This window comes from Myotis davidii, unplaced genomic scaffold (genome assembly GCF_000327345.1).
Source record: "Myotis davidii unplaced genomic scaffold, ASM32734v1 scaffold539, whole genome shotgun sequence".
NCBI classification, from domain to species: Eukaryota; Metazoa; Chordata; class Mammalia; order Chiroptera; family Vespertilionidae; genus Myotis; species Myotis davidii.
In genome coordinates, this window is record NW_006290028.1 from 1,484,606 (window position 1) to 1,506,320 (window position 21,715).

The 21,715-nt window shown below is 40.5% G+C and overlaps 1 protein-coding gene across 1 annotated transcript in view; it reads left to right on the plus strand.

The window, feature by feature from the left end:
* AGBL4 (ATP/GTP binding protein-like 4) overlaps positions 1–21,715 on the plus strand; it is a 646,044-nt gene that overhangs the window by 62,585 nt on the left and 561,744 nt on the right. The window contains exon 2 of the mRNA XM_015563308.1: positions 2,468–2,562. Coding sequence (XP_015418794.1) covers positions 2,468–2,562 — 95 coding nt within the window. The remainder of the gene's footprint in view (positions 1–2,467; positions 2,563–21,715) is intronic.

The window sequence follows — 21,715 nt, forward strand, 5'->3', positions numbered from 1 at the left end:
CCCTGATGAGAATGTTTTTCTCCATTCTCTTTCTACCTCTTTATCATTATTTCTTCTTTGATGCATGAAAAATGAAGAATATGTAAATTTTGGGTACTTAGGAAGTGCTCAGAAGTTGTTTGCTATTATTATAGTTGTTACCATTACCTCATAGATTCCATTTCTTATGATGCATTTTGAGTAAATAACTGGTAATTGAGTGTAAAGTATGGAAAGACAAGATTTCCTAAGTGCCTACTTCCAAATACATTGGACTCTTACAACCACAGGTAACCTTCCTAAATAGGCTGGAAAACATTAAGAAATGCATGGGTGAAGAATGTTAAGAGATAGTGTTCTCTTTGCCTGTAGTGTCACAGAGGGCATGATCTTTATGTCTGAGCACCTAGAATTTAAATCCTAGCTCTAACAATTAATAGTTTTGGCGTACACGTGTGTGTATGTGTGTGTGTGTGTGTGTGTGTGTATGTGTGAGCGCATGTGTGGTGTATTTTGTGGGGTGAGGGGGAGCGGGAAGAGTGACAAGCCAGTTAGCCTGTGTTAGCTTTAATTTCCTCATGTTTGAAGTTGGGCTAAAATAAATAACTTTTGTTTATGGATGTAGATGCTAAATAATCAAGTATATTTAAAACACTTGGGAAATATTCCTGGCACAGTGTAGGATATTAATGATCAATAAATGTTTTACTTTCTCATTTATTTATTTCAGCTTCACATATGCACATTATTTCTGTATTAGATGTCCCCCCACCCCCTGCATTTAATATTAATTTAATCCTGAAATTGCAATATGGCTTCCAGGTTCACTGGATCTGACACCTGGAATCTCAGAAGAAAAGGGGGGGATTAAGCTTTGTGAGGTTCAAAGGCCATTTGTGCCCCTTGATATTGATTTTCTTAAATCGGACCATAGTCAAGAGCCTGGGAGAAGTAATTGAACTGACAACAGGCAGGTCTGGGTTATTAATAATGGAATAGCCTTGGACATTCTTGATGACTTAATTTAATGCAACAGGGAGTTCTGAAACTGAAATGCCTGGAGATGCGGTCAATGGTAAGATCTCTAAGGAGAAAGAAAAACATGAGTTATTCCTAAGAGCTTATTTCATAGAACAAAATATTTTTATGGTAGTTCCAAACATGAGGTCAGAGGAAATGGTTAAGATTTTCTCTTTTCAAAAAAACAAAATTATAAAGACTTGAAATTTTTTTATTATATTTATCTTTGCCCTTATTTTTGGTTAGAGTTATGAAATTTGGAATCTTAGTGGGCAGCTAAAGATCATGGGCATCCTATTTTTTTTTAATCCCCTGGGTTCAATATCAGCTCTCCATCTATTATCTATTATATAACTTTAAACAAGTAAACTATTAGAGCCTCCATTTCCACATCTGCAGTTATTGGAGAATATTTAAATCATTTAAAAAGTGTGTAAAACACCTGGCCCTTGATATTTTATAATACCTCACACAATAAATATTTGTTAACTGAAACAATACATGAATTTTGATGCTTCCCTCTCTGCCTCTGGATCGAAACACTAGTCTATGGTGACCCATTGAAAGCTTTCCCTTTCTGCAGCTACTCTGGCTTTCCTTGCTCTGCTCCTCATCCTCTGTCCCTTGGACTCTTTCCATGGTCATTTATTGTCCTTTAAACCCAATTATCTTTTCTTTCCTAGTCTCTTCTCCCCAGTTATGACAAAATTATTAAAACAAGGGCCTAATTTCTTTTAACTTTAGTCATCTAGATCACTCTCCCCCATTTTTAAAGGGGAAACCCAGAGAGGAAAGGTGCTTACCCAAGTACCTATGCCCCTATAAGTTGATGTTAAAATTAGGGTTGAGCCTAGTACCCCTAGGCCTAGCAAAGGATAACAAAGAGGGTGCAGAGAGGACATATAACCTCTAGTTCTAGTCAAAAGGGTGTGGAGAATTTGCATAATTTTTTAACTTCAGTTTTGTACTGTTACTACCTTTAGTTTGTTGAACTTCAAATGCACAACTATCACTGTAATGATATCATTCATTTCCATGAAAATTCTAGGTCAGCCTAGAGAGACAGCACAATTAATAATAATGGCCAAAACATATAGTACTGAGTATGTACCAAGTATGGTTCCAAACACTGTACACATATTAACTTATTTCATCCTCATCAGTAACCCTAGGTACCATTATTATTCCCATTTTTCAGATGAGGAAACTGAGACACAGAAAGACTTAATAGTTTGGCAAGGTCATACAACTTGAGAGTGTAAAGTGGGATTAAAACTCAGGCTTCTAGGTTCCAGAGTCTGTGGTGTTAACTACTGTGCTAAACTGGAGCAAACACATTGAGTTTCTGTGAGCATCATTTTTCTTCACTGTACAGTTTAACCCTGCTTATTTTTTCCAGTATTAATCATCAGGAAATGCCAACTTGCATATAGCATAGTCTTCTGATAAACTTCTCTCTCTTTTTCAGAGAGTTATTTTCAATATTGTTAACTTCAGCAAAACCAAGAGTCTTTATAGAGATGGGATGGCCCCTATGGTGAAATCTACGAGCAGACCAAAATGGTAAGTGACCCACCGATTGGGACATATTTCTGGTTGGAGAATTTGACCCAGAGCACAAGTTCATCTGCTGTATGGATAGGGCTTAGCCTCACTGGCACTGAGAAGAATAAGATGAGTTTCTGGGTGACTATTCGTTAGAAGAAGAATATGAATTTCTGGATGGCTCCAGGTGCTGTGTTTTTTGTTTGTTTGTTGAGAATGTTGGGATAGAGAACATGCTCATGTTTAGATTGACCAAGATTCTGAGGGAAGGTGTAGTCTGTTATTTGGTTAATTTCACATCCTGCTTGCCTTTTATCAAGGTATCTTTGGAAACTTAATTAAAGTGATTCTATGTTCTTTTAGCCTGGGCATAAATGTTGTTCAGTAACCTAGGAGGATAATGAGAACTACATTTTAGTATATTTTTCTTGTTGTTTTTTTTAGGGTGTGTGTGTGTAGATGTTGTATTTTTGTGGATGTTAAAGTTCTCTTTATCCCATTGCTCTAGTGAGGATGAGAGCTGGATAGGATTGCCCAATTATAGTAATGATGATGATGATGTGGATGATAATAATAACTACTGTCATTACCTAGAGCAGTGGTCGACAGACTCATTAGTCAACAGAGCCACACATCAACAGTACAACGATTGAAATTTCTTTTGAGAACCAATTTTTTTAAACTTAAACTATATAGGTAGGTACATTGTTATTAACTTAATTAGGGTACTCCTAAGCTGGCCTTTGCTAAAAATGTCCTCAGTCTGAGGGGTCGACCTCAGGGAACGTTCCCCCACTTTTTCTAATGCCACTTCTTCAAACTAGACTTGCCCAGGCTGAAAACCGACTTCTGTGTATGGGCCACGAAGTTTCAGTCGCACTGTACGTGTGCGCCTGCACGTGGTATTTTGTGGAAGAGCCACACTCAAGGGGCCAAAGTGCCGCATGTGGCTCGTGAGCCGCGGTTTGCCGACCACTGACCTAAAGCCATTCTTTGTCAGATGTTTTACATTTGCTGTTACTATTCTCACAGCATTTTTGCAAGAGAGATTTTAAATATCCCTATATTACAGATGAAGAAATTGAGTCTAGGAAAGGTTAAGTACTTTCTAAAGATGATAGATAGTAAGGGGAGGAGCCTGAGTTATTTTTATTACCCCACAATGCTATTCAAACCAATTATTTTGTTCATCCACCCACTCATTTACTCATTCAACAACTACTGATTGAGTGTACCAAAACAAGGGATTTTAAAGACAGAAACAAAATGTTATTCATCTGTCACACAGTAGGTGCTAAGTGAATGTTCCTTGAACTGAACTGAATTCATTATGCAAATTTACATGTAAAGTGCCTGGCACTTGCTAAGTGCTCCATAAATGTCATCTATTATTAATAGTATTATGTAAACACTATACAAATGCAAGGAATTGTGAATATTATTCTAGCTTTGATCTCTGTTCAAAATTTAATGACTAGTGAGAAGATCATCTCCAAATATCTATATTTATAGAAAACCAGCAATTCATAAATATTGAATTGTGCTTTTATCTATAAACAATACTTGGCAATTTTCTGTAAATGCTGGGCTGAGAAGATCAGGTTTGTAAAAATGCAGGCATTTGATGATGATAATGAAAACTGTTTATTAAAAGATAAAATATTTTCCTGGGCCTGTTTTTTGCTTTGCTGAATCAAATGTACTAGACTGCTCTTCCTTAATTTCTTTTTAACAGTGGGTTCTGGACAAGGGATAGGCCTTTGCTTTGAGTCTCTGAAGTCAACCCAGGTGGATAACAAAAGCACACATGTCTCTAATAGGCATATGTGCTCATGTGTACTTCAAACCTTGCCTGCCAAAGAACATCACTATTGATATGCTCACCAGGGCCTTCAAAATAACATTGCACTTCTTTTCCTGGCTCTGTGCTGGGATCTCACACAGCAATAATAGTCACCCTCCGGTTTTCTCACGTGTTCAGTTCTGGAGTCTTCTCTTTTTCTGTGTTTTTGAAAATCCTTAAGCCTTAATTATTTCTTTTCATTTTGTTTTGTTTCTCATGGACTATCATTTGGGTCTTCTGTGTCAGGGCTTTTGACAAGATTTTGAAATATTAATGAGTCCTTGCATTTATATTATAATGCCTTAGAATTAAGTTAGTGTTCTTATTCAACATTGCAAGCTCTCAGCAGCAGCCATTATCCAGTCATGGGGTTTCTCTAATGGTCTGAAAGACATGAAAGCTTTAGAACTGAGTTTGTTGTAGTTTATCAAGCCTGTAAGGCATAAGGGACAAGAGATAATCAAGTTGTTGATATGTTTAAACTCTCCTATTTTTTACTTTACCATCCCCAGCCCTTAGATGCAAAGCTATTCACATTCCTTCATAGTCACCTGCCCCTAAGCCGATGTTTAGATATTTGTTTACTTAATAAGACTTTATGGAGCACTTTTAATGTGCCACACATTATTCTAGAAACTGGAGCTATTATATGAATATAGCAGAAAAGATACGTTCCCAAATGTAACTTTTATTTTAGAATTTTATTAACTGATCTCTGCAGTCTATTATGTCCTTGCTACTGGTTTGTACTAAAGATTCTTTCTACCCCTTTGGTTCTAACTGCCTAGGATTTGCTTCCATTCTGTATGTTGATGACCTATACCAGAAACTCCTCCAGTAGTCATTATTGTAAATGTTTTCAGGGTAAGATAAAGAAGTGTATGTGACTGACCCTCAGAATATTAAATTTTACTGAACCTAAAGTATTCATCAAAATTTAGGATTCTAGACAATGGCCTGACTCAAGGCTGACAAATAACCTTACAGATTCCAATGTTAGAATATCTTCTCTATTGTCTCCCTAATTCCAGTTTCCTGAAAAAACCAAGGTAACCATCATAACAAAGAGAAGTAGCTGATACTTTTCTGGTCTAGGGCAGTGGTCGGCAAACTGTGGTTCATGAGCCACATGCGGCTCTTTGGCCCCTTGAATGTGGCTCTTCCACAAAATACCGACGTCTGCGCATGGGCTGTGAAGTTTCAATCGCACTGTATGTGCGCGCCCGCACATGGTATTTTGTAGAAGAGCCACACTCAAGGGGCCAAAGAGCCGCATGTGGCTTGCGAGCCCCAGTTTGCCAACCACTGGTCTAGGGGCATTGCCTATTTTAATATTCACATAGACCATGGAAAATTTCTTACCACATGACAAACATTAAAAACCCTAAATTTCCTGGATGAAATATATTCCTAATTGGAAAACAAACTTTCCTTATCTTTTCAAGGTGAAATAACATTATTCTTCACCTATCCAAGGGAATTGTGACTGATCTCAAGCAAAGATGCCTCCAGACCTCAGCATAGGTCTGGTAATCAATTAGGTGTGGAAAGCAAATGAGCAAAAGAAGCAACTAAAAATCCATTATGCAAATATATGGTCAATCAAGACCGTTCTGCCTTGAGGAGATAACATCACAATACCTAGCAGCAAATTGGAGAAGCTAGAGCAGCAGTTCTCAACCCCTTTGGCGGTCGAACGACCCTTTCATAGGGGTTGCCTAAGACCATCCTGCATATCAGATATTTACATTACGATTCATAACAGTAGCAACATTACAGTTATGAAGTAGCAACAAAATAATTTTCTGGTTGGGTCACAACATGAGGAACTGTGTTTAAAGGGCCAGAAAGTTGAGAACCACTGAGCTAGAGGATTCAAAAGTTTCCTGCCCATTTTAGTTCATTCTACTTCTGTTTACATATTTGTCTTTTAAAAGATCGCTGGTTGTTAACATTCTGTAGCATCAACTTTCTGCAATTATAAGTCATTAATATTTTTTAACATTGTCAAAAGCTGAAATTGCTACTAGGCACTGCTGAGAACTGGCGTTACAAAACGACTGGTATTTGTATCCTCACCTATGCAGAAACTAAGCTCATGATATTTACATAGTAAGTGGCAACATTAAGCCAAAGACATCAGAACTCCCAGTACTGTTCCTGCCATACTCTGTGCTTGGGGAGGATGGAGGAAGAGGGCACAAGGAAGCAGGAAGCAGCTGTGTGATCTTTGGTAGATCTGAAATGACTTTGCTGATTAATTTGTTCATTAGAGTAGATTGAGGAGATTGGACCAAATTTTAGAGGTGGTAATAGTAGAGATGAAAACAAGTTGGGTGGATTTGGGCATTGACATAAGATTAAATCAACTTAACTTTGTGATTGAATAGATGTGAGGGGTAAAAGAACAGGAGGAATTGTGGATGACTCTTGAATCAGTATCCATTCCTAACTGGTAGGGTGACCAACCCTCCTTGTTTGCCTGAAACTATTGTGTTTCCTGGGATATGGGAATTTAAACTTTAGTTTTAAATTGTGAATTCCCTGGGAAAACCAAGACAAGTTGGTCATTCAACTCCTGAGTGATGAGGCCGAAATGAAGACTCAGGGAGACAACTTTAAAGGCAGAACAAAAGACAAACCTTGTGTAAACACTGGGAAGATAAAACCAAAGCCCACAGAAACAAATTGGCATATTTCACTCTTACTGTAATCAGTTTTTTTCATCAATGCTAATGTTATTACCAATTTCCTTGAATATATTCCTATAAAGTAATAGTACTGAAAGCTATGTTTGCATTTGGCTTAGGTTTTAAGGTGCTCCCATACCACCATTGGTTAGGGATGACTAAGAAAACCCAAACACTTACATGAAAACATACAATGGCATTAGATTAAAATGCCCATGTGGTTTATTATTTTAAAAGTTGGGAAATGTAGTGGAAAGAGATTAGGAATAGGAATCTAAAAATCTGAGTCCTAGTCTTGGCAATATTGTTCTAAGATTTAAACAATAAAAAAAGACCCATATTATAGAAAAATCTTTTTATGCAAAGGTATTGATTATATGGTAGTTGATAATGACAGAAACTCAAACCAACCTAAATGTTTAAAACCAGGAAAATTAGTAAGTAACTGATAGTGAGTCAACTCATTGCAATATTATGCAGGCTTTAAAAATATTGTCCAGGCATTTGTAATAACACAGAAAAATGGTGATCTTGTATAAAGTAAAAAGCAAGGTAGAGTACTATATATAATTGTTATAATAGTATGAAAGACATTAGTTAACAGTATTACATTTATGAGTATTTATATTAAATACTCATAAATGTAATACTGTTAACTAATGTCTTTAGATGGCAAGATTTTTTATTATTTTAGAGTTTTTAAAATATTTTTAGCAATTCTACAATTTGAATTTGTGGAAAATCAGTTATATTTATGGAAAATAAAACAAATAATTTATTAAATGATGTTAACAGTTACTTGTAATATGATTCAGGTTGAATCACATCACTTTCCTGGGACTTGGTTTCTTCATCTTAGTAAAATGAGTATCATGTATCCTATCCTTCTGATCTGCCAGGATATTACTGACATCAGTAGAGATACTTGCAGTGAGATATAAGAGGCATTTGGAAATACATGCCATGACCAAAAATCAAATTCTTATTAAGAGTTGAGACCGAGGGAAATGTAACCATATCATTGAGCAGTGTAGTGGTCTCCTGGAGCTGCACCAGTCTGCTTGCAGTAACTGATTATTGAAGTTTTAGCAGTTATGTTAGTTTCTTTTTAAACCATTGGAAGCTTGAAATCATCATGTATTATATCATGGCAATTGTAAAATGCTATAAACCAGGCCTTTATATGGCCTTAAGCCAGACATTCAAATAAATTTCTTTTAATTTATTATTTTTATATATTTTTTATTGATTTCAGAGAGGAAGGGAGAGGGAGAGGGAGATAGAAACATCAATGATGAGAGAGAATCATTGACCAGTTGCCTCCCGCATGCCCCACACTGGGGATCAAGACTATAACCTCCTGGTTCATAGGTTGATGCTCAACTACTGAGCCATAACCAATGGCGGGGCTTTATTTAAATAATAAAATAATACATGGAAGAAATCTCTGTGAATTTAAACTGCCTAAAAAGCTCCAGACTACATTCTCAACTCTCTGGTCATGGGGTCACTTTGGTAGGACTCATAACCCAGGCAGGCATCAGGGAATTGGCTGTCCTGAAGATTCCCAAGAGAGAGAAGCCCAAGGGTGCTGAGAAATCATGCCTCAGGCAACTAGGACTCCCATCTACTACATCTTGGGAGATAGTGCTACATAGCAAAATGACACCATCCATCACCTCTTGAATGTGTGAGAGGCTGAATAAATGAATGGGAACCTATTGATATTGAATTCACAAAACTGTGTCTCATTAGGATTCCAAAAGGAAACAGGTGGCACACCCATCCTATATAATAAAACCCTAATATGCAAATCGACTGAATGGTGGAATGACTGGTTGCTATGATGCACACTGACTACCAGGGGGCAGACACTCAATGCAAGAGCTGACCCCTGGTGGTCAGTGTGCTCCCACTGTGGGAGCACTGCTCAGCCAGAAGCTGGGCTCACAGCTGGTGAGCCCAGAGGTGGTGGCAGGAGCCTTCCCTCCTCTGCAGCAGCACTAAGGATGTCCGACTGCCAGCTTAGGCCTGCTCCCCCTGGGAGTGCACTGGGAGTGGGCCTAAGCTGTCATCGAATATCCCCCGAGGGTTCCAAGACTGTGAGAAGGCACAGGCCAGGCTGAGGGACCCCAGGCCCGAGTGCATGAATCTCATGCACTGGGCCTCTAGTCTATATAATAAAAGCCCAGCGACCGTTACAGTGGAACAACCAGAATGACTGGTCGCTATGACAAGCCAGCTGCTGGGGTTGCTGCCAGTGCTGCTGCCGAGACCAAGGGCCCCGGGGCCAGTTGCACAGTTGCTGCCAAGGTGCCAGTAAAGAAGAACGTGAAGGTGGCCAGCATGAGCGTGCAGCTTGAGATGAAGGCTCTGAGAGATGAACTTAATCAGCTGGGTCCCGAGATGATGATCATCAAGGCTGGTAGGTCAGGATGCCCTTCTCCCCACTGCGACCCTCCCCACGTGGCGCCAGTCTCGGGCAGTAGGCTTTGGCCCAATCCATATGAATGAGTCTGAGAAGCGGGGTGAGGGGCGCAGCCTGGCCATCTGCAGGTCCCTCTTGGCGCAGGCCACTCCTTCGCTCTCTGAGTCCTGTCTCTAGTGGCAGCCTTCTGGAATGCTGGTCAGGAGTGAGGCCAGGAAACCCTGTGGACCTGCCACCCGACCAGCAGCTCAGGACCTGGCACCACCAGAAACAGACTGGCTCAGAGCACACTGAGCTTGGGGGGGAAGGCAGCCGCCTGTGAGGGGCCTTGCCACCAGCCAGCTCCTAGTGGACCCCACCTCGAAGAAACTCGGTCTTTGGTTTCTTAGTTCAGTCTATTCTGGCTAAAGAGGAGCAGCTGGGCACACTTTAGCTGTGTGTTCAGTTCTGTGGAGATTGCTGCCCAGTTGTCTTAGACCTAAATTCTGGGTGATTGTGGGGCCTGGCTCTGCCACTGGGGGACCATGTCTTCCAATTGGCCTGTATTTGTTGTAAGGGCCCAAAGAGGAGAAGGGGAACAAGTTTTTTGATGCAATGGATTTGACCAACAGACAAAGGCAAGTGCCGGGCTGCGTCTAATGTACTAGTACACACAGAGACACCAGCTCTGAGTCCGCCTGGCCAAAGGAAGCTCAGGGCCTGTTTGCAGAGCCTTCTGGTGGTTTCTGTTTCCTTGCTGAGGCCATCTTCCCCAGGAAGACTGGGGCTCGTGTTCAGCTCCAGCTCAGTGGGTCTTCTCCAGGTTCCTCCCCCCTGGCCAGCCCCACCCCTGGTTGGCCCCCCTGCACCCTGATGGGGGAGTGCAGCAAACCATCAGGGTGGGCTGGCTGGACCACACACATGCATGAGTTCATGCACCAGGCCTTTAGTAGGATAATTTGAGGTAGGTTTATTTATAAAGGATCATTGTATTAATAATGGTTGGTTTGTAAATCCACCAGTGATAGTGCAAGAACCTGGGACTAGTAACAACAGAATTGTCACCACCCTTCGGGAAGGGAGATGTTATTGAAGCCTGCAAAGAGGGAGTTGTGCAGAGTGGGCTGCTTTGAAAGTAGCCTTCTATCAAGAGGAACAGGAAGCTTTAGGTTACCTTTTGAGAAAGTAGCCAGGAAAATACTCTGATCTCCCTCTCCTTCCTGCCTTGATCACTTGCTAGACTTCCTCATGGGAAGATCTGAACAGAAGGCAGGAGTAGAGAATACAGTTGATGTAATCCATAGAGGTCAGCCAAGTAAGCAGAGAAAAGAGTGGAGAAGAGTGGAGACAGGTTACAGAAGGGCACGTGGAATATATCCAGCACAGGTTAGCTTCAGTTTCTAGCTGATATAACTTGAGTCCTTGTTTTCTCATGTAAAATGTGTATAATAGTTTTGAGTATTTGATAGAACATTTGTAAATCACCTTACTGGAAGCATCTGATGCAGAGTAATGTGTCTAGAAATAGTGGCGATTATTATTATACTATATTACTTCATATTACTGAGCTTTACTTCCTTTATCAATAAAATAGAGAAAATACTACTTTCTTCCCAATGGTTATTATAACTATAAACATTAACCTTGGAGGTGAAAGTGCTCTATAAGATATACTTTAAAAATCCTACCTAATAAAGAGGGAATATGCTAATTGACCATCACACCGTTGCAAAGATGGCAGTGCCCACAGCCAATAAGGAGGGAATACGCTCATTGACTGCCACGCCCTCAAAGATGGCAGCGTCTATAGCCAATAAGAAGGGAATATGCTAATTGACTGCCATGCCCTCAAAGATGTCGGCGCCCACAGCCACAAGATGATGGTGCCCAGTCCCCTCAGCCCTGTGGGGGCGGCAGGCACACAGTGCAGGCAAGCCTCGGATGGCGGCTTCCCAGCTGATGCCTGAGGTGCAGGCAAGCCTCAGATGGCAGCTGCCCAGCTGCCCAGGGCTGCCCGATGCTCAGGTAACCAGGCCTGGCAAAGGCTTGTGCTGCTGGCAGTGGCAGCAGCAGAGGTATGATGGGGCATTGCCTTCCTCTGATTGCAGGGTTGCCTCCCGCCCCTGAGGGATCCTGGACTGTGAGAGGGGACAGGCCAGGATGAGGGACCCCCTTCCAGTGCATGAATTTTCATGCACCAGGCCTCTAGTATTAAATATAAGATGGAACCTATACTCTTGATCAGGACTGAAAACTTAACTTTCTGTTTCTAGAACCACAGGATTGGAAGCTTCATGAGCTTTGTCTTTGTTTTATTCACTGCTGTACCTCGGTACCTAGGCAGTCCTTGGCTCAAAGTAGATACTCAGTAAATAAATGTTAATTTAAGTAAACAACTCCTTTTAAAGACCTTTCTGATTGACCAGATGTTCTTAAGATGGTTTTGGTGCTGTCCCTTCCCTGCTGTTGGGACTTCCTTGTTCTCCCAATGGTCACTTTTTGTCTGGTGAGGAAGTCTTAAGTCTATTATATCTCCATCTCCTAACTTTCCCTCCCATATAATCCAGTGTTTGCCCATGTCCCTATTCCATTCTTCTGGCACAAATCAATGATTTAAGGATGACTCAACCATGCATCTTCTGACTTGCTACCAGCCACCTTGCACTTCCTATGTACTCTGAAGGTTCACAGTCTACCCTCTTACACTGCATTTGTTTCTTCCACTAACACTGTCTGACCCCCTTTCTATATCTATGGAAAGCCTATGCCCCAATGTTCTTTTTTTATACCTTAAACTTTGCACATGTTTTCCCTGTGCTGGGATACTTTTTGTTTTCCACTCTCCTCCTTTTCCTAGACAACTCCCATATATGCATCAGGTCTCAACTTAGATGCCATCTCTTGGGGGAGAGATTCAACATTAGAATCACTAAAGTGAGGTTAAGTGCTCACCTTATAAAATTTTAACTTTCTTGAGGGCATGACAAATTTATTTATCATGTCACAAGGACTATCTATACTAAAAAAGGGTAATATACTAATTAGATCAGATAGACTGGACGTCCTTTCTGAAAAAGCCGGGGCTTGGTTGAAGCCTCCTGGGGTCCCGGGTGCCTGTGGCCAGCCAGAGGGAGGGAAGCCTGGGTCCTAGTTGCCAGAGGAGAGCTGATGCCGGCAGCCAGGGGAAAGAAGGCCTACTCTTGTGCAATATTTTGTGCAATATTCTAAAATATATATATATATATATATATCTATAGACTAATGATTATGTTAGATTGACCATAAAGTGTCTAATGGATCAAGCAAGTACAAGTTGTTTTCTTCATGAACAAATGGACAGGGCATCTCTTAACGGCATAGTCATTCAGTGACTCAAGCTGACTGTTATCTTCAATGCATGGCTTCCAGGATAACCTGAGCATCATCTTCATTCCCATTAAGCTAGATAGGGAAAGGGGTAGAAAAAAATCCATGTGGGAGCCTTTTAATAAGCACTGGTGAAAGTGGCTTATATTACTTTAAATCAAATTCCTATGGCTAAAATGTTGTTTAATGGCCACATTTCACTATAAAGGTAGTTGTCAAATAATGTCTAGCTGTGTGTGCAGTAAGAAGTGCATGGCATGGATTTTGGTAGGTAGCTGACAGAGTCAGCTCCACTTCCACAAATAATTACTCAAGTGTTTATTAAAGGACTGATTAAGTCCCTCCTTAGCAGCCTACATCACAAACATAAAAATTTCCTTGATCTTTCCAAGAAATTATTTATGTTTGCATCATTTTTGTGTTATTTATCTTCCTCTACCTGAAATATAATTGTTTGTGCACATGTCTTACTTGCTACAAACAATTATAAATTCCTTGTGGGCAGTATCTAGCATGTGAAATAGTGAGCTCTAGTGGAAAAAGCATAAACATTATGATCATACAGCCTCAATTCTAGTCCTAGTTCGTCTACTTATAAAATGTGTGATCTATAGTAATTTCCGTGGCCCTCTGAGCTTTAGTTGTTAATATTCATGACCTAATTTAAGTTTCTTTGGGCTTCTACTAATCTTTTTGGTTGTGAATCAACAACTTGAATTTCTTTTCAGTTAATGTTAACTGAAGAATATCACTATTAGATGAGTGTGGATTTATTTGGGACCAAATGTTTACCTTTTAGGGTAATTAAGTGGTTGGACCAGGATTAGAGGCCAGGGATTTACAAGGATCATATTTATGTCTTTGATAAATAAAGTAATAATATAAGCTGACACGTAACTGCTTATCTACTCAATTTCGGAATTCAAATCCTATATAATAAAGAGATTATATGCAAATTGACCCTCACACCCTTGCATCACCACAAGATGGCCTCCGCCACGTTGTCACAAGATGGCCGCCAGGGGAGGGCAGTTGGAGGCTACCAGACATGCAGGGGAGGGCAGTTGGGGGTGATCGGGCTGGCAGGGGAGGGCAGTTGGGGGCGGTCAGGCTGGCAGGGGAGCAGTTAGGCATCAATCAGGCCAGCAGGAGGGCAGTTAGGGGGTGATCAGGCTGGCAGGCAGAGCAGTTAGGGGCAATCATGCAGGCAGGCAGGCAGGCAAGTGGTTGGGAGCCAGCAGTCCTGGATTGTGAGAGGGATGTCCAACCGACTGCCGGTTTAGGGATCGGGCCTAAACCGGCGCTCGGACATCCCTGAGGGTCCCAGATTGGAGAGGTGCAGGCTGGGTTGAGGGAGACCCACCCCTTCCTCCAGTGCATGTTTCATGCACCGGGCCTCTAGTTTATCAATAACAAAAGAAATAGAGATTTGTTTTTAACGATGTTCATAGCAGTGTTCATTATTATTGAGAAAAAATTATAAATGATCTAAATACTTATAAGCAGAGATTGGTTAAATATATTTGTTAGAGCACAGGGTGAAGTCATTAATTATGTTGTAATATCATATTTTTAAAAAGATGTAAATAGACAGATAGATGACAAACTAAAATACTGATAGTTGTTTATTTTGGTATTTGGGGCATTTTCTTTTGTGCGTGTTCCTTTCCGTTATTTTCCAAATGTTTAAAAAGAAATCTTACTGGTTTTAGAACTTCAAATTTATTTTTAATTAAAAAAACAAAAATTATTATATTAGTACCTTCTGACTTCCTGTCGTCCTTTTATGCATCCCATATTCTGCTTGAGTCCAAGATTACTCAGATTATCAGTGTTGGGCAGGTCTTTGAATTTAGGATTTATATTATTGTTCCAGCTAGATCTGGGTTTAATCAGATCTTTCACTTTTTTAAAAAATATATTTTTACTGGTTTCAGAGAGGAAGGGAGATAGAAACATCAATGATGGTAGAGAATATTGATTGGCTGCCTCCTGCATACTCCCCACTGGGGACTGAGCCCACAACCTGGGCATATGCTCTGACCGGGAATCAAACAATGACCTCATGGTTCATAGGTTATCACTCAATACTGAGCCACACCAGCTGGGCTCACTTTTATTTTAATATCAGCTTTATTAAGGAGTAATTCATATAGTATACAATTCAGTGTGGGTCCTGGGGCTGCCAAGTTTGAAAGGCACAGTTTCTACTGTCCTTTCTAGTGACTGCCATATAAAATAGTCTGGAATGGGGTCCAGTCTTAGAGTCAGGCTGCCAACTGTCTCATAAGGTGGTCATTGAGCTTAATCATTGTGGAGGATTTGAACGAAGACAAAACTCCTTTCCCAGCAATGCCCCTTTCTTCATGATCCCTCCCTCTGGAACCAACTTTTAAAAGCCAGGTTCCACCACTTATTTTGTTGGGTGATTAAGCAATTGATATAATTTTTCTGAGCTTCTATTTTCTCAAATATAAAATGGAGCTAATAATATCCATCTTATGATGTTATTGTGAGAATTAAAGTTATATGATTTTCCCAAGTATTGTAGCTCTAAGAGTTATTGTTTCAATTTGCTCTCTCTCTTTCTCGCTCTCTCTTTTCATAAAAGCCTGACATTATAAACTCTAGAACTTAATGCCTTTCCATGAAAGTTTGCTTTTGTTCTCAGGTCTATAATTTCAATGCATTCCAAAAATCTTTAATATAAAAACTTAATAAGGATACTTGCATCGTAAGCAGAATACTTATTATTTTTTGGCTTATGACCAAGTATATCAGAAACAATAAAATTATTTAACTTAAACTCAGATGTGGTATAACCTAAGGGAGTTAGAAAAAAAGAAAGAAAAAAACCTCTGCTCACAAAATAACACATTATAAAACCACAGTCATTTAAAGAAGACATAACTGAACTAGAAGGGATTACCTCCCACTCACTTTGGTGAGAAGAAAAAGAACAATTAAAATGAATATATTAGGGAGAATATTATTTTTATTTCAATATTTCCATTATATTTTCTCCAATTACATGCTGACTAGAGTTCTTTACTGCAACTGAAACCCCAAGATAGAGTTTAAAAAGAGTGAATCGTGCAAGATAAAGGCGGCTCTTTTTTGCTAGGTGGAAGGTAGGTTTTCCTGACAAAAACAAAGAAGATGAGACATTAAGTGTCGGGGGAGATGTGTAGTTCCGAGTGGTTCCGAGTGAATCAACAGTTATAAAGTCCCTAGAGGCTCTAGCCTTTGTCACACTCCTCTTTCTAATCTGGATAGTATAAAAGATGCTGTGTGTGTGGCTTCTTGAGAAGTCATGCTTGTGTGTGTAGAGGATGGTGGGGGAGTAGGGGAATGAGAGAGGAAAGTAGCATCCTTAAAATTCTTACCAGATATCATAGAATTTCAGAGTTTGGACAAATGATAAAAATGAGGCTCAAAGGGGCAAAATTATTTTCCCTCAGACATACAGCAAAGTGAACAGAACCATGTCTAGAACTTGGGTCTCCTTCCAGGCCAGAGCCAGAGCCAGAGCCAGAGCCAGCCACTAAGCTGAGCAGCCACACGGTTGCTTTAATTCTGTGAGTGAAAGAGGTCTGAAGACAGACAGACCCAGGGTGCAAATACAGGCTCCACCTGGTATCTGTATGGCTCTGGACAAGTTACGTAATGTCCCTATGCCTCAGGTTCTGTGTATGGAAAAGATGATTATGTCTCATTTTTAGAGTAGCTACAAGGATTAAGTGAGAGAAGGTGGGATGAGTCACCTAATGCAGCAACTGGCATCCCCTTTCCCTTCCCTCTGCCCTTTAGCTTATCAGCCGTGGGCAAACTACGGCCCGCGGGCCGGATCCGGCCCGTTTGAAATGAATAAAACTATTGAAAAAAAAAGACCGTACCCTTTTATGTAATGATGTTTACTTTGAATTTATATTAGTTCACACAAACACTCCATCCATGCTTTTGTTTCGGCCCTCCGGTCCAGTTTAAGAACCCATTGTGGCCCTCGGGCCAAAAAATTTGCCCAACCCTGGCTTAGACTTTACTCTTTACCATGACCAGGCCTGGCCAGTTTTCTGGGGCCTCTCAGCCTCTCCCTGGTGCTACTCCTCTCGGCCCTCGTGCTGTGGGTGCCAGATCCAAGCAGTGCCAATTCATCCCCGCAGCAGAGTGGCTTGCTCACTCTGTCCTGCTCAGCTTGTTACACACAGCTGGAGTCCTCTCCAAAAGTCAGGACCCAAACACTGACAAGTTCTTTCTTGCATTTGGTCAAGGAATCCAGATGCTAGTTCTGATTCGAGGAATTTTATAGATGACTGACTCCCACTGACCATATCATCCACCCAGGTTCCATGGCTATTTCTGGATCTGAACCTTTGCTGGGGAACGTGCCTGGAACCTGAGTGTTCTGTACTCTGCTTGCTCCCAGTTGTCTCTCTTAAAAGGACTGTGTGCAAATGTGGTTTTGCTAGGACAAGCTGGCAACCTTTCAAAAGTGGCTTGTAATAATTCTTTTCTTTCTCTCTCCTTTTCTTTTCTGCTCTTCCTTCTCTGTGTTTAGTGAAAAGATAATGAAGGCCAGGCTCTTACTAGATATTGTAGGTATTGAATAAGTCATAGTGCCTATGATTTTTGGCTGAACAGGAATCTATTTATAATGCACCTAAATAAGTAGTATGCATAGAATGCTAGGGCAACAAAGAGGAGGTGACCAATTCTGAACAGGCTATTAGAGAAAACTTCCCTGAAAAGATGGCATTTGGGATGAGTCTTGAAGAAGCTTAAATTTGTGAGCTTAGCACGCTTAGTGGATGAGTGTCCAGGAAAAAAAGAGAGTATTGCAAAGGCATGAGAAAGCATGGTGCATTTGGGAAATAATGAGCAATTTGGGCTGGCTGGACTGCTGTGAGCTGGGATGAGGAGAGATGAGTAGAGCTTGGGTCCTGAGGTAGATAATGAAGCTGGAAAATAGGTTAGGAATGGATTGTTGACTGAGCTTCTTGAGTTAGAGACAGTATCTTCTTTATACTCTCACAGAGCCAGAAACACGGTACATGCCATGTAAATGTTGCAGTGGTCTGAGTCACAACCATCTTTCTTCTGAATTCCTACAGCGATGTTTTACTGGCCCTCTGCTTTTCCTCTTGCACCCCTGCAGCCTACTCTCTGCAGATTCACTAGATTGATTGCTTTAAAACACAAGTCAGGTGATACCACAGCTCTACTCACCTACTTCTTACTTTCCCCCTGGCTTTTGGTGATCCCTGGCCTCCTTGTTCTTCCCCAGACATGCCAGGCATGCTCCTGCCTTAGAGCTTTTGCACTGGCTAGTGATCCCTTTGCCTGGAAAACTCCTACCTCAGGCAGCCATATAGCCCTCCTTCAAGTCTCTGTTCATATTTCTCCTCCATGGTATCTACTTGGACATCTTGTTAAAACTGCAACATCCCCCACCCCAGCACTATTAATGCCTCTTATTCCACTGTCCTTTGTTGTTGTTATTTATAGTTCTTATTGCATTTTAACAGACATATAATTTTCTTTTTAAAATTTTTTGTTGTTTATTGCCTGTCTTATTCTGCTAGGATGTATGTTATACATAGGGATCTTTGCTTTGTTTACTGATGTATAGCAAGTACCTATCACATAACAGGTTTTCACTAGATATGTATCCTCATGCTCTGTGGATTCTGGATCTATTACAGAAGAACTTGATTAAAAGCTTTAAGTCAGCGGTTCTCAACCTGTGGGTCACGACCCCTTTGGCGGTCGAACAACACTTTCACAGAGGTCGCCTAAGACCATCCTGCATATCAGATATTTACATTATGATTCATAACAGTAGCAACATTACAGTTATGAAGTAGCAACAAAAATAACTTTATGGTTGGGTCACAGCATGAGGAACTGTACTTAAAGGGCCAGAAAGTTGAGAACCACTGAAAGTGATATAATTTTCTACCATGTAATCCCAACCTGTCCTCCTACTCCTGCTCCTCTGCTAAGTGAGCCCCTTTAGACGAAGACCTTCCTCACACCCAGAGTAGAGACAGTGTCTAAATCATCTCTGTACCTCCAGGATCCAGCATGTGGCCTGCTACAGAGCCTGCCCTCTGTCAGTTTGGTTGCATGGAAAAGAAAAACAGATTTTTGGTAGCATTGAATGAAATCTTTCAAGCTCCTTGTTCATTATTCTGTGGAGCATCAAAGAAACAATTTTCTTCTGCTTGCTTATTGATGACTAAAGTCCATGAATGGATACAGAGCTACCTCTTAAAAATGCACTTTCAAGCGTAAAAGAAGAGGGCCTAGACTTCATAAGAAAGTATCAGTGATACAGACTTATGTCACATTAACAATATTTTCTGAACATGTGCAAAGCATATTTAGTCCTCACAATTGGCTTTTGCTAGTACATAAATATTATTTCTGTTTTACAGCTATGAAAGTTAAAATTCATAGAGTAAATGAAGTCAAGTTCCACACAATGATTTAAAGGCTCTGTCTTAGAGGTAGAGAAAGACCATAAAGTAATAAGACTAGTAAAAGGGGAGAGAATGAAGGATTTGATAAAACTCAAGACAGGATGTTCTGATTTGTCAGATGTTTTTTTTTTTGTTTTGTTTTTTAAAATGGGAACTTTCTGTCACTAGAGTTATTCAATCAGAGAATGAATGACTCCTGATAACAGAAAGGGGATTTTACCTCCCTAGAAAAGTGACAAATGAGAGGACCAAAAGCTGTAATACATTTGCCACACTTGAAGCAGACAATTTCAGAAGTGTCAATGTTGACATATGCAACCAAAGATTATTAATTATGCATTTGTTTATTTATTCATTCATTCAGTCACCTTTTAGTGAGGGCATATTACTTTCCAGACACAATACTATACACTGATGATATAAGAGAAATATGAGTTGGTCCAAGCAGCTGAAAGAGCATAGACCAGTGATGGAGACATATATGGAAACAAGAGGGTTTAATACAATGTGCTCAGTGCTATAAAGAAAGGGAAATCAAGTGTGGCAGGAGCAGGCAAAAAATAAAACAACTTCCTGCATAGGCTGGTAATCGCTTCAGAGAGGAGTTGGATTTTGAAGCATGAGAGGGTTTAGCAGGACAAAAAATGGGAGCTGGTCATTCATTTTTCAGGCAGACTAACAGATTTATCAAAGGCATTGGGATGTAAAATAGTAAAGTATGTTTGGGGAAAATAAGAGAAGGTAAATTAGGTGAAGGGAAGGAAAGGCAGGCATTCATGCCAAAAGACGGAAGCAAGATTCTGCCACAAGGCTTTTAACACCAGATTCATTGTGATTTTTAGATTATAAGTTTTGTGGCTCTCACAAAAGAGATACTAAGAAATGGTAGTTCCCTCCCTCTCTATTTCTTCCTTTCCAGTTCATAGATGCCTGGGTGGGTTAGAGGAGGAACCAAAAGTTTCTAATCACTCTCCAAGGTCTGACCAAGGTACATACATGACCTTTACATGAGCAGGTTTCGCTCTGGCTCTCTAGTCATCAACAGTTCAGAACCCTGTTACAGGGCATATTCTATCAGAGGAGCTTCAGATCCAGGGAGAGCTACACGGTTATTGCAACTGGTCCCACATTCAGATGTGTCTGCTCGCTCACTATCTGTACATGCACCAAGAGTCTCTCTCACGAAGAAGTCGATTCAAATGGACACTGTTGCTGTTATGACTAATAAAATATAAATTGCTTTGAAAACTTCACTGAATTAATTGTATCTTTATTTCCCATTGTATAGTTCTTGAGCAAAAAATACAAATACTGAAAATTTTAGGAATATTTTAAAATTTAACAGTTTGTAATAATAGGCAACTTTAATTGGAGGAAAGTTAAGTTCAAACCCTGACCTTGCCATTCAGCCTTGCATTTTCCACATTGCATTGTAATCTGTATATATAAAAGGCTAGGTGACTGTCCGACTGGCCAGTACATATGATGTGCACTGACCACCAGGGGGCAGATGTTCAATGCAGGAGCTGCCAAGCTGCAGTGACTCAGCAGCAGCAGCGGTTCTCGGGTGACGTACCCCAGAACCAGAGAGGGGGGACCTGATTCCTTGTGGGCTGTGCGATTCCACCTTTGGCCATGGGTTATGTTATTGCTGGGGCACTGTCGGCCTCGAATCCAGTTTGCTGCTGAGCTGTGGTAATTAATTTCCTTTCAATGTGCATGAATCCATGCACTGAGCCACTAGTTTACTAATAGTCTGAGTGTCTTCTCAAATGTGGGCTTCTTGGAGTCAGATATGGTCAGACCTCTTATTCATCGCTGTTCCTTTAGAACCAATAATTGATAGGGGCAAACTAATAGGAGCTAATATGTGCCTGAAGACCTCAGAGGCTCTGTACTGATTCTACTAGCCATGTGACCTTGGGCGAATTATCTAAGCTCCCTGAACCTTTATTTCTTCACAATAAATGAGAGATAATAATACATTACACTGAAGCATTACTGTGAGGATATAGGGCAGTAATATATAGAACAAGATCCAGCATAGACTCTCCATGGTGTTGCTTTTTCCCTTTCTCCTCTCATCCTTAGCATTTGATGAAGGTGGTTGTGCTTTTTTTTTTTTTAATCAAGCAAGTTACATTTTCATATTTGCCCTTTGGAATCACTGTCAATGGAATAGAAAGTTGGAAGGTTGTTATGGGAGGAGAAAGAGGTTGGGGAAGCAGAGAGAAGAGGAGAGAATGGCCATAGGCAGGCAAGTTAAAGGACTACTTCAATAATATAGGTAAGAGATGAGGAAGCTTGGACAGAGATAGTGGAGGTGAAGATGAAAAAGAGGAGCTAAAACCTAGAGAAAGTAACATTTTGGCTGATTGTTTCT